At 42.9% G+C, this 12,512-nt stretch overlaps 1 protein-coding gene across 2 annotated transcripts in view; it reads left to right on the forward strand.

Annotated features, from left to right (window-relative positions):
* TAOK1 (TAO kinase 1) overlaps positions 1-12,512 on the forward strand; it is a 65,709-nt gene that overhangs the window by 46,458 nt on the left and 6,739 nt on the right. The window contains exons 11-20 of one of the 2 annotated variants that reach the window (XM_030462443.1): positions 195-362; positions 1,163-1,366; positions 2,525-2,659; positions 3,235-3,471; positions 4,213-4,341; positions 5,830-6,033; positions 6,429-6,464; positions 6,552-6,791; positions 10,387-10,599; positions 11,688-11,870. In XM_030462443.1, coding sequence (XP_030318303.1) covers positions 195-362; positions 1,163-1,366; positions 2,525-2,659; positions 3,235-3,471; positions 4,213-4,341; positions 5,830-6,033; positions 6,429-6,464; positions 6,552-6,791; positions 10,387-10,599; positions 11,688-11,870 — 1,749 coding nt within the window. The remainder of the gene's footprint in view (positions 1-194; positions 363-1,162; positions 1,367-2,524; positions 2,660-3,234; positions 3,472-4,212; positions 4,342-5,829; positions 6,034-6,428; positions 6,465-6,551; positions 6,792-10,386; positions 10,600-11,687; positions 11,871-12,512) is intronic. The other variant, XM_030462444.1, reaches the window with a different exon arrangement.

The following is a 12,512-nucleotide window of genomic DNA, read 5'->3' on the forward strand; positions in this document are numbered from 1 at the left end:
CCCATCAGAAAGCAATCATTCTGAATTCCATCCGGATCATGAAGTCTAAAAATAGTACTAATGTAAGCTGTGAAGGTATTCTCCTTCTGTGTGGGGAAGAGGGCTAACAAACCCAACTAGAGCTCATAATTTTATCTTCAAAACATGTGGGGTGAAGGCCTAAGAGGTCACTCATCTATCTGTGTGTTCTACAGCACATGTTTGTTCTTCGGGAGCGGCCTGAAACAGTGTTAATAGACTTGATTCAGAGAACAAAGGATGCAGTGAGAGAACTGGACAACCTGCAGTACCGTAAAATGAAGAAGCTCCTCTTCCAAGAGGCACACAATGGTCCTGCAGTGGAAACACAGGAGGAAGAGGAGGTGAGAGAAGCTTTGGATTTCATCACTGACCCAGGAAATGATGCTGTCGTTTAAATAACCACAACTCAGATATTGCTAAAGCGAATGGAGGCTGTTTACACACCCGGCTGTAAACTCTGTCTTCCTTTCTGTGCTTTGGAATAAAGCTACCTCAAGGCACAAAGGACAAACAGGGTAGATGCCTAGTGCTGGCAAGAAGCTGTACCATGTGTTCATGCTTGAACAGTTAGCTTCCAGTTCTGTAAATCTGAGCTTTATTTGCCTGCTCATAAGGCTTCATGAGGACTCTCAGCAACTGCAGTTAACCACTGTTTTGACCATATGTACGAGGCCCTTGACAGTCTTCTCATTTTGTCCAGAAAATGTTGCTCCGAGTCTGAGACATGGAAATTTGTACTTGTTTCTTAAAAAAGAATATGCAGAAATCAAGACTGTGGATTGCAGTACTCCCATGTGCAGAAAGGAACTGTGTGAGGTGCAGGGTCCCAGCTGAACACTTAGATGATGATGGTGTCAGAACAGTTTCTGGTGACATGCTGTTGCTGATGATAGAGTTCAGCTTGTTAGCAGGCTCACTGCTGAAATGAATCTGACATCAGCCAGTTCAGCTTGACGAGGCTGATTCTTTCCCCAGCATCCCACAAGAGAAATGTTTCATGGCAATGCCTGGAGGGCAGGAACTGCCGTGATGTTGGCAGGTGGATGCCTTTAAGAAAGGATGGAATGAACATTTAATTTGGCAGTGTCCATAGGTACAACTGTGTTGGATTTGGATTTTCTTAATAATTTCTTTCTCCTAGGAACAAGATCATGGTGTCGGCAGGACAGGAACAGTGAATAGTGTCGGAAGTAATCAGTCCATTCCTAGTATGTCTATCAGTGCCAGTAGCCAAAGCAGTAGTGTTAACAGTCTTCCAGATGCCTCGGATGATAAGAGTGAGCTGGATATGATGGAGGGGGACCACACCGTGATGTCAAACAGCTCTGTCATTCATTTAAAGCCGGTAAGCATTAGATGGCTCCTGGATGACTCTGAAGGTGTAAAATGGGAGAGTGTTTGGTTGGCATGATGACAAAAAATTGAGTGCTTCCTATCCTAAATCATTATCTGCAGCTTCTGATATTGTGTCCCAGTATATTAATGTGCACTGGAAACTTTGGGAGGTTGCTGTAAAGATCATTTGTATCTGTGGCTTCACTAAAAGTTACTTTGCCAACTGCATTGTTTCGAAACTGCTTTGCTTTACCATGAAGAGTCGGAATGTCAGCTTGTGAATAGGCTCGTTTAAGGGATGCCTTTAACTTGCAGAGCACTGCTTCCTGGGCCAAAATGATGTGAGTGTTCCACATTGTTACCTTCTAGTTAATGAATTCCTGTATCTAAGAACATAAGATCTCAGCTGTGATTGAAATGTGTTTCTGAAGCACCCAGCTTCCCAGCACTTGATTTGAGTATTTGGTTAAAGAACAAAGATGCACAGAAAAAGAAAGGCAGCACTGGGGAGCATCCCTTTGCACCCTGCTGCTCTTGCTGTGGAGGGGTTATCACACCTATTCTCAACCCAGGAACTTAATGATAGGTGTGGTTAGAATGTTTTGTTCTTTGCTCAGATATGCAACAAAGACACAGGTATGTCCTCGGGGAGTTAATTAGTGTATCATATCTAACTACTAATCGCTTTGTGATGAATGACAAACTCAAAATAAGAATGTGGAATACACCATGACAAATTTTAAAATTTGCTTTGAGGTATTTCTGGAGTGGGTGTAATGAAAATCTTCCTCTATCTTTCAGGGTTACAAAGATGTTATGTTTTTTTTCTTTCTGACTTGATATAATCTACTTTATAGCTTTTATGTTTTGTTGGAGTAAACTGTTTAAGTCAGTTTTCAATTTTCCAATTATTTTTCTCATTTTCAGCTTTAATTAGTAAGTTTCCTCTTAGTAATAATGTGCAATGAAATTTTCAAAAGCAAGGATCTTAGATCAGAGCTCTTGGTGCAGTATATTCCTTCATCCCACTGTTACCAGGAGGATCTTCCAGGGCTGCTGGATGTGAAATGTTTTTTCTTCCTTTTTGAACGTCTTTTGAACGAGACCAAAATAAAAATCTTCTGTAACACGGTTTCTCTTTATTCTCACATTAACATTTGCTGATAAGGAGGAAGAAAACTACAGAGAGGAATCAGATCCTCGAACAAGGGCATCAGAACCCCAGTCTCCTCCCCAAGTATCTCGCCACAAGTCTCATTATCGCAACCGAGAACACTTTGCTACCATACGCACAGCATCGCTGGTAGGTTAAGGTTGTCATTTTGATGCAGTTGTGTAGGGAGGGACACCTTTGAACACAGAGCTATGAAACCACTTAGAGCTGTTAGGATTTCATCAGAACGTGAGCTGTCTTCGCTGGCTAAGATATTATCACTGAAATAGTTTAATGAAAGTTAATAGAAGCTTAAATGTGACATCTGGGCAAGCGTAATTTGTGAATATTGGGTATTTTCAGAACCAATATGTTTCACAGTATGCAGGGAACTGTTTGTAATAATGAGCTGGCTTTTATTTTCATGTGCGTATTATTTATGTTTGTGTGTGTATGGATGTATATATGCATGCTCATTACAGTGGGCTAAAAGGAGTTTTGGTACCAGCTTTGTAACAGTTGCACAGTTTTTCTGCTGCAGCCCATGTGAGCTTATCTTCTACAGCAGAATTCAGCTTTTAATCTGCTCTGCTGCCATTAGGATGTGTGCTTTTCTTTACAAAAAAAAAATATCTTATTTCTTCACTGAATATTTTTCTTTTGTGGTACTGCTGAAAAGCAGATGAACAAGCATTAACTTAGGCCCAGTGTGGTTACCTTCCTAGGTGACAAGGCAAATGCAGGAACATGAGCAAGACTCTGAGCTGCGAGAGCAGATGTCTGGCTATAAACGTATGAGACGGCAACACCAGAAGCAACTGATGGCATTAGAGAATAAACTGAAGGCAGAGATGGATGAGCATCGCCTCAGGTTGGACAAAGACCTTGAGACACAACGTAACAATTTTGCAGCAGAAATGGAAAAGCTAATTAAGAAGCACCAAGCAGCCATGGAAAAAGAGGTAGGAGATGATGGTTTAACACTGGTCTGTATATGTGCATTGAAGTGTCTGCCTCCCCTCACTGATGAAGAGAGGACATTGTAGTCTCTGGAATGTCTGTTTTCAGGAGCTAAGCAAATTGCTAATTAGAATAAAGCTAATATATCACCTGCTTAACACTAAAGGGTTTATGGAACTGGAGGAAAGGTATGTCCTTCATCACAGCACATTACACTAAATTTTGGTATAATGACCCCAGAAAAAGATACCAGAAGAGTTTACCTTTCTTTTGCCCTGTCTCTGCTGTCAATAACAGACTGCCATCAAGTGTTACGGAGCCTGTTGAGAAATGTGCCAGCCTACCCCTAAATGTTCACTGCCTAGTTGCTGATGGATATATGAGGGGTTTTATGCTTTTAAATAATTGATAATGAAGTGGTGCTGCCTGCAGCTACTAATATTGATTCTTTGTTCATCTTGGATCTCTCAGTGGAGGGCTAAGGGTGTATTTCATGGAAAGGTTGACTTTGTTAGGCAGGACTAGGTGAACAATAGGGCTGAGGAGGGAGGCACTGGAAAGGATTCCTGATGGTGTGTTGTTAGGGGGGTGGAATGAGAAGAGGGTGAGGGCAAGCTGCTGAGGCTCACACTTACTCAGTTCTGGTGAGTATCATGGTGACTGTACTGTGAGTTCTGGGTCTTGGAGCCGATATGGAACATGAGCTTAGGACTTAGACTGATTTGCTACTGGATTTGCTGTAGGCTAAAGTGATGGCCAATGAAGAAAAGAAGTTTCAACAGCATATTCAGGCCCAACAGAAAAAAGAACTGAACAGTTTCCTGGAGTCCCAGAAGAGAGAATATAAACTCCGTAAAGAGCAGCTGAAAGAGGTAACTCACCTGCAATGAGAAATGTGTCTGTAGCACAGTGGGAGGGCAGTGAACATTTGGAAATAAAAGTGCCCCTGTGCACAAGTGATCTTTCACTGGATTGCAGCAAGTTCTGCATTTCGTAGCACAGTCCTGTATGTACTGTATTTGTTTCATATCTTTGGCCTTAGAGTAAGGGGGTTTAGTTATAGATTGGCACCTATATGTTCATCTTGTGGAAGTACCAACTTCTCCATTGATTAAAATTTAGAAAGAAACATGCAAATTTGGCAGTCCTAAGGAATGAAAAAAGAGAGTTTAAGAAGTCCTGGGCATTTTTCTCATAACTTTTTGCTACAGAGATTGACCACTGCAGCACTTAATAAAATTTCTTATCACTGAAATGATTCTTCTGTAGCAGCAGGAAGCAAACAGATCAGTAAAGATGACCTGCAGATTTTTTAAAGGAAAATAGCTTTAAAACATTGTTTTTTAATGGAGAAAACTTTGTGATAGTTTAATTCTCAGTGTACCACAGTGAAAATCATAATCTTTGTGAAATGCAGAGAAATGGTAGAATCAAACTTCCTGATTCTTTTTGTGGAGTGGCTGAAACCTTAAGCACTATAAATAATTTTTCTGAAGGAACCATTTAGTGCTCAACCAGCAACTTCTGTGACGCAACTTTGGAACTTGCTCCAAAGGGGGGAATATTCCCAAACATAGGCATTTCCCAGGAGAAAAAAAAAAAAGCAAAAGAGCAACAGAGCTAAAAAAGTTCTAACAAAACTGTAGTACCCTGGGCTCTTCTAAGTCTGGAGTAGATCACTGAGCACCAGGAAGCACTGATGAAATAGAGTTCTGTCTCATCCTTAAGTTGAAATGTGATGAGTCTGGTTGTCTCTCAGGAGGCATTTCAAGAAAGTGGAGTCTTTTGCCAAACATGCTTCAAGCTATTTATTGAATATAGTGGAAATGTGGAAACCATGGCCTTAAGTTTCACCTGTGAACTTCTTTATGTTGTTTTTATGCATCATGGCATCTCAGTGACTGGCTTTGCCTTGATGAGTTACTTGAAACATATATATGTTTCTCTCATTAAGCAAGGAAAAAAAAATTCTGATGTGCTTCATGTGGCTGGAGTTTTTTTTGAACAGCAGGATGACAATGCTTCCCTTCTACTTTCACTCCTTTGGGAGCCTGTAAAAACATTTGTCGGGCAGTATAGCAGGACCTCCAAATGTCTTTTGTTTTCTGTGGTGAACCATCATTGTTACATTTTGAGCTAATACGTGTGTCTGGCAGTTGTGAACATGAACCAGCATTTTGGCCGGTTAAAATAACCAATGTAAAAAAAAAAAAGTTGTAGATGAATTTGTCCCACTCTGAACTTTCTCCTGATGTTCCCCTTGATATGTGATATGAAGCATCCATGCAGGTCCATCCAGTTGTTCAGGGCCAAGGAGCTTAATGTGACTATTCCACAATTAATTACCTTGCTGTTATCAGGAGCTGAATGAAAACCAGAGCACTCCAAAGAAGGAAAAGCAGGAGTGGCTTTCCAAGCAAAAGGAGAACATCCAGCATTTCCAGGCAGAGGAAGAAGCCAACTTACTGAGGCGTCAGAGGCAGTACTTGGAGCTGGAGTGTCGCCGCTTTAAGAGACGGATGCTCCTTGGCCGCCATAATTTGGAGCAGGACCTGGTTCGGGAGGTAAGAGAACAGGCAGAGATGAGACCTGGAACCACCTGTGTGAAATGTGTCCCACAGGAGCACCTGCATTCCAGCTCCAGCCTCACTGAGGTGTTGTATAGCACATCTAAGGTTTTTTGTTGAGATAATGGTTTGGTGTGTTTTGTAACACCACCTGGTAAACCTCATGGCATTTAGGGGACCATGGGGGATCAAATGTTAATGCCCTGTTATGGGAGAATTTTTAGATCCAAAAAATGAGCAGGCACAACAGTTAGAGTTCAGAAGACGCTTACTATGAATCCTGGTAAGCATCTAGAACAGGAGGAAGAAAAATGAAAAGAGGAAGGAAAAATTACGGGTGGAGGTTCTGTCTGCCTCTGATAAGACATAGAAACTCTGTGCTCTGTCCTCAGATGCCTCGGGAAGAAAGAAATGCCCTTGTGAATAAGGTGGAATGTCACGTTGTGAATGAAAATTCAAGTAAGTGGAAAAAAAAAAAAAGAAAAAAAAAATCTATCCCTCTGTTCTCCTGTTAGGAGTTAAACAAGAGGCAGACCCAGAAGGACCTGGAGCATGCCATGCTGCTGCGTCAGCATGAGTCCATGCAGGAGCTGGAGTTCCGCCATCTCAGTACCATCCAGAAGATGCGCTGTGAGCTGATCCGACTCCAGCACCAGACTGAGCTCACCAACCAGCTGGAATACAACAAGCGCCGGGAGCGGGAGCTGAGGCGTAAGCACGTCATGGAGGTCCGGCAACAGCCCAAGAGCCTGAAGGTACTACAGGATAGAGGAGCTCTGGGTGTGAGCTGCTGGTGGTGGTGGAAAAGTGGTACACTGCAGCTTGGTTCTTGTTTGCGTTCTAAACAGGTCCATGATATTGTGGAGCTCATTGATCTGCAGAGGTGTTTTGCTCTGTAATTCATACCTTGTATTAAAAGTGTCGATTTTGTTAAGTTGTGGGACTGCCAAGGTGCAACTGCAGCCTGAAAGCACTGTGTGTGTGAACCATAGTGGTGGTGATATGGGTTGCAGTGCATCACAGGCAGGCTGACCAGCACCGTTCCCCCAGTTTGGTTGAGAAGCTATTGTTCTCAGCAGTGTGGCTTCCTCTTTGTGGTAGTTCAGAATGCATTTAATCTTTGCAGTGTCTCTCTTCCTGTCCCTCCTACACTGTTTTCTGATCCTCTTCTGCCTCCGTATACAAGAGAAAAATCTAGTTTTCTGTGTCGCTTCAAAAACTGAGCAAAAAAACTTCGTGTTCCTGTGTACATCAAAATGAACAGCACTGTTGGTCTTGGCTGGCACCTCTTGTTACTGTTTTTATATTAAAGCTGGTGTGGTAGCAGGTACGGTGTGAAGAGAGCTACCAGCCAATTGCAGTGTCCTCAGGAAGCTCCTAGCACTGACCTTTGCTGGGTCAAAGCTGCCATGGATTTCTCTCCCTGCCCTTATAACTGCTGTGGCTGACCAGAACTACAGGGCTTCTTTAATTAAGGCTCTTAGTGTTTTCATTGTAAGCCTTCACTTCATCCAAAGGAGTCCAGTGGTTTACTCTCAAAAGTCTTGAGAAGGGAATATAAGGCCTTTCACAAAGCTGCCTGGTACATTTCCTTTGAGGAGGCAGACTTCTTCTCTCCACCCAGTGTTCAGCCTTGCCAATAACAAAATGAGTGTATGGCATACTGAGCATGGGTTTTCTTTGTTGTTCTAGGTCTTTCCTCTTGGTAATATTTCTCATCTGACTTAGTTTTTGCCACCTGCGAGTTATCTTCTTCCAGAGAAAATAACCAACTTTAAAATAGAACTTGAGAGAAAACAAACAAACAAACAAAACCAAAAGCCAACAACCAACAAACCTGTCTTGTCAATATTGGAATAATATTAAATAGTGAAAACTTAGCTTGTGAGAACAAGAGGACCATCTGATTGCTGTTGAGAATCTCCAAGGATATAGTTTATAAATAGCTGATGACTTCACAGGGAAGCTGTGCTGCACTCTGAGCTGAATAAAACTGAAGCAGCTGTATTAGGTTGATCCTTCTGAGATTAGCATGAATGGGCTCTGCCTCCCCAAGGTGATGTGGTGCACACATGAGTGGGCAGCACTGCTGTGCGTGTCCCCCGCTGGTGGTTGGGACAGTGGGATCGGTGGTCTCTGGGCTGCCCTCTCACTCCTGCAACCTCTTCAGCCCCTTCCCTCTTCCAGCAAGGAGAGGGCTGGAGTGCTTTGTGGGGAGCTTGGAAAGCTTGCACATTGCTTTCCTTGGCTGCTCTGCGATTAGTGAAGGATTTCAGGCTTGAGCTGTCAATCCAGCACCTTTGCGTACACACAGTGCTAATAACACAGCCTGGACAGCCCTTCCCTTGGTCACACAATCCCCTATTTATTGAGGCTGTTCCCTAGGTTTAATTCCTTCCCTTGCTTCTGACTAATGCAGGCAAGTATTCTTAATTGAATAGATAATTTGACTATTTTTTCTCTTTCTCTCTCCAGCAACGTTTTCCCTCAAGGGCACGTGTTTCAGGCTTCCCCTTTGTTACTTTGTCAGGTCCTTTGTCCTGAAAGCAGATTTTTTAACGGTCAGTGTCTGCTGCTATTACAGCACCAGAAGGACCCATAACTAGAATTCACCCTTCAGTGAAAACTGCTCTGTTATTAGTTCAAGTGTTTTAATTGTGATGCAAATACCCTTTTGCTGGTATTTCACAATAATAGGTCAAAATGATCTTGTCAGAAGTCTGACTGGAAATCTTACCCCTCCCTTCTGTTTCCTGTTGTTAAAGCCTTTGGATTGGAAGCCTGTAAACAGTCTGGTGTCCAAGCAAGACTTCACAGAAAGTGAGGGTAAAATAAATTGCTAATGTTGTGCTGTGACCTGAAGGGAATGTGTAACCTGCTCACACTTCCCCTAAGGGCAGGGAGAAACAACCTTAAAGGTTTCCTGGAGAGAGATAACTTCTGTGAATTTAGAAAGGTTAGGAGTAAAGTATTCCTCTCTGTGCTACATGTTTTGGTTTGAATGAACCCCATCTTTGTGTTTTCCGCATCAAATTAGGCGAGTGGAACTCTTGGTTTAAACAGCATATTGTGCTGATGTCTGAACTGGGCTGGATGTGTTGTCTGACCCCACTGCACCTTTTGAGGTAGCTACAAGTGCTCTGCTTATCACCTACTCTGAGCCTAGAGCTGGTGCCAGGAGCAGGCAGTGGAGGAGCTGATGGGAGACACACGTAAAGATCTACCATGCTGATTCAGATCCCAGGGCTCTTGTAACTTATTCAAGGGACAAGAATCTGTTCCTATGCTCTGTTCCTGTCCCCAGTACTTCAGCTTTTGACGTGATGATGCATACTGACTGCCCTGATGTGGGGGTTTAAGGGTTTTTTCTTTATATATTTATATTCTTACCTGTTTTGTCACTTCTGAGTTTTGCTTAGTTAGAAGTATCCCTGCCAACCCTCCTGTGGAACGATCCAGGGAACTCTAAAATGCCCTCCTTTTCAGAGTCTTAAAAGAATTATTAGATGTTAACCCTTGCAAGCTGCTCTGAAAGCAGGTAAAGCAGGTGAAAGAAAAAAGTAAATTCATTTCCTCAAGGTCATACAGCAAAACTGAATCCAGATACCTTTTCCAGGATTGATGTCTCCCAGCCCTGTGCTCAATCACAAAGTTATGTCTCTGAACTATGCAGAGGTGCTGGCAAACATAGAAGGAAAAATAAGTATCCACTGGGACTGGGGAATTGTTTACTAGGCTAGCACAATGTTGCTCGTGGTGTACGTCTTCAAGCATCTAATCTTTCCCAGCCATTCTTAAGGAAAAACAGGCTCTTGATATCAAGGGCAAGAATACATCTTATCTTCATCAAACCCTCAGTGGAAAAAGTGTTACTCTTTTTCCCGGTCCCTTCCCATGCACCATATCTGCTTCTTTTCATAACATTAAGTTTTGTTCATGTGTATGTGCCATACAACCACAGTCCTGTGTAAGTATGGCTTTTAGTGCTAATAAATATTAGTCCTGTCCCTCAAGAACTTTTCTTGAAAAGCAACACCCAGCACTGGATCCAGTCCAGTGACAAATGCAAGGCTCTTTGTGAAGGGACAGCTGTATTTAGGCTGGAGCTTTGTTATAAAAGTGTCTGTATTGTAATTGTTTCGCACAGTAGCAGTGTCAAAGCAGCTGCAGCAACAGTCATTGCCTCTTTTGTATTTTGCTTCCCTCCTTGCACTGTAAACGTTAATATACATTTGTGGATTCTTGAACTCATATCCTTAGTGTAATCCTAAATATCCATTTGAATGGATATTTCTCCCATTTGAAACATGCTGTTTTTTTCTTTGTTTTGTGTCCCCTCCATCTTTCCAGTCAAAAGAACTACAGATAAAGAAGCAGTTTCAGGATACATGCAAGATCCAAACCAGACAGTACAAAGCACTGAGAAACCATCTGCTGGAGACCACGCCAAAGAGTGAACATAAAGCTGTCCTCAAACGGCTCAAGGAGGAGCAGACCCGGAAGCTGGCTATCCTGGCTGAGCAGTATGATCACAGCATTAATGAAATGCTCTCTACACAAGCTGTGAGTCGCCTCCGAGGGACCCAGGGTTCCTCAGCCAAATAGGGATGTTTGCATTTTAACCAATCTGTATCCTGACAGCAGGCTAGCTGCTTCCTTCCTACATGTGCTTTACCCAGCACAGTCATTCCTCTGTAGTTAAAAAGCAACATTCAAATGCAGGGGAAAGAGATATTACTCCCTGTAGGCAGGTTGAAGTTGAAGCTGCTGTTGCAGAGATGCAAAGCCTTGCATCTCTGTGGCCAGAGGACTGCTTTTGCATGAAGTCTGACAACATAAATGTCCCTGTCAGAGCATCATTAAATAATATGCAGCTTGCTGTCTATAGTCGTTTAGGTTTTGATTTGTCAATTACACCACTCAAAGCATGTTCCACTGATGGAATATGCTCATTGAGTCATGAAGGAGTTCAGAATTTTGACTGTAAATCTGAAATAATGTTAAAAGTGTTGTAAAAGTTCTGTGACTCCTTGCAAAAGATTGCTTATCTAAGGGATGACCATATGAGCAATGCTTTGAGTCCTGGCTACAACAATGTGCAGTTTTCTTTGCCCTTCTTACTTATTGTGTCCTGCTCACATCACTCTGTACAAATTTGATGCTGTGAGGCAGGGCAGCTGGCTTAATTTATGTATGGGAAGGTTAAAAGTTCAGTATCATGTTGCTTTTAGGTTTCTGTCATATTCTTTCACCTGAAGTCCTGCATTGACAGGAATATGGACTTAAGTCTCTGGTGTACAGGTAATGGGGTTAATACAGTTGAACAGAGCAAGAGATCTTCTCTTTGCCTCTAGCAATAGGCGAGCTATGGATGTTGGCACTTCCAGCAGTCTGGTCCCTTCAGTATGGATCGTGGTTCCTGAGGTGCCACTGCTCATCAGCATCACTTGCATCAGCGCTGTGGGCTCACTGTCACCAGTCTTTGTCACCATAGGTCCTCTGTTCAGTGAAGCAAAGTACAATAGAGACCGATTGTATTGCTAAGAAAACAAAGTTCCATCCCATTCTCCCCCTCCTCCCCGCAGTCCTCCCCCAGAGTGTCATGAGTGGTTACCCCATAGTGAAACGTCTCTATTGTCTGTCTTTCCCAGCTGCGTTTGGATGAGGCGCAGGAAGCAGAGTGCCAGGTTTTGAAGATGCAGCTGCAGCAAGAATTGGAGCTGCTGAATGCATATCAGAGTAAAATCAAGATGCAGGCAGAAGCCCAGCATGATCGGGAGCTGCGTGATCTTGAACAGAGGGTGTCCCTCCGTCGGGCCCTCCTTGAGCAGAAGGTAAAATGGGCAGGCAAGCGACATTAGCGCTGTGTTTCAGATCTGAAGTTACTCTGTACTTACTAATAGAGAGAGAAATTGCTTTTACCTTGCAGTGTATAGTAACACAGGGCACTTGTGTATTTGCCTGTCTGGGATAATAGCTCAGTGACACATAGGCTAAACTTTCTGCCAGCTCAGCCATCCTGTGTGAGCAGCTTCTGGCTGGGATAGAGCTGCTTGAAGCGTGCCAAAGGGAGCAGTGCCTCTCTGGGCAGAAGGGAAAGTGAACTGTTCTTTCTTTCTGTCTCTGAGCTGCAGATTAGCTTCCTTGGCCTGTTAGAGGACAGACAATAACAACCTAAAGCTAAGGGATTTTTTTGAAATTGTATGGCATCAGCGGTAGGTATCTTTGGGGAAGGAGAGGATAAAATATACTTGAGCCCCTGTGTTTTGTGGTAATATTATGTTACTGTAGCTCTGCTCCATTTGTCAGTTTGTGGAGAGCAATTTGCAGCTTCCCTATGAAGTGACATTTGCTATGAAAATGGTGCTGTTTGCAGCATCTCCCTAAACTAACAGGAGTATGGGTGACCTGCTGCTCCCTATTTTTCAACTTGTAATTAGCTATGTGTATCATGGTGCTCCTTGTTGAGGTATGCA

The sequence above is a fragment of the Calypte anna genome, chromosome 19, assembly GCF_003957555.1.
Source record: "Calypte anna isolate BGI_N300 chromosome 19, bCalAnn1_v1.p, whole genome shotgun sequence".
Taxonomy (NCBI): Eukaryota; Metazoa; Chordata; class Aves; order Apodiformes; family Trochilidae; genus Calypte; species Calypte anna.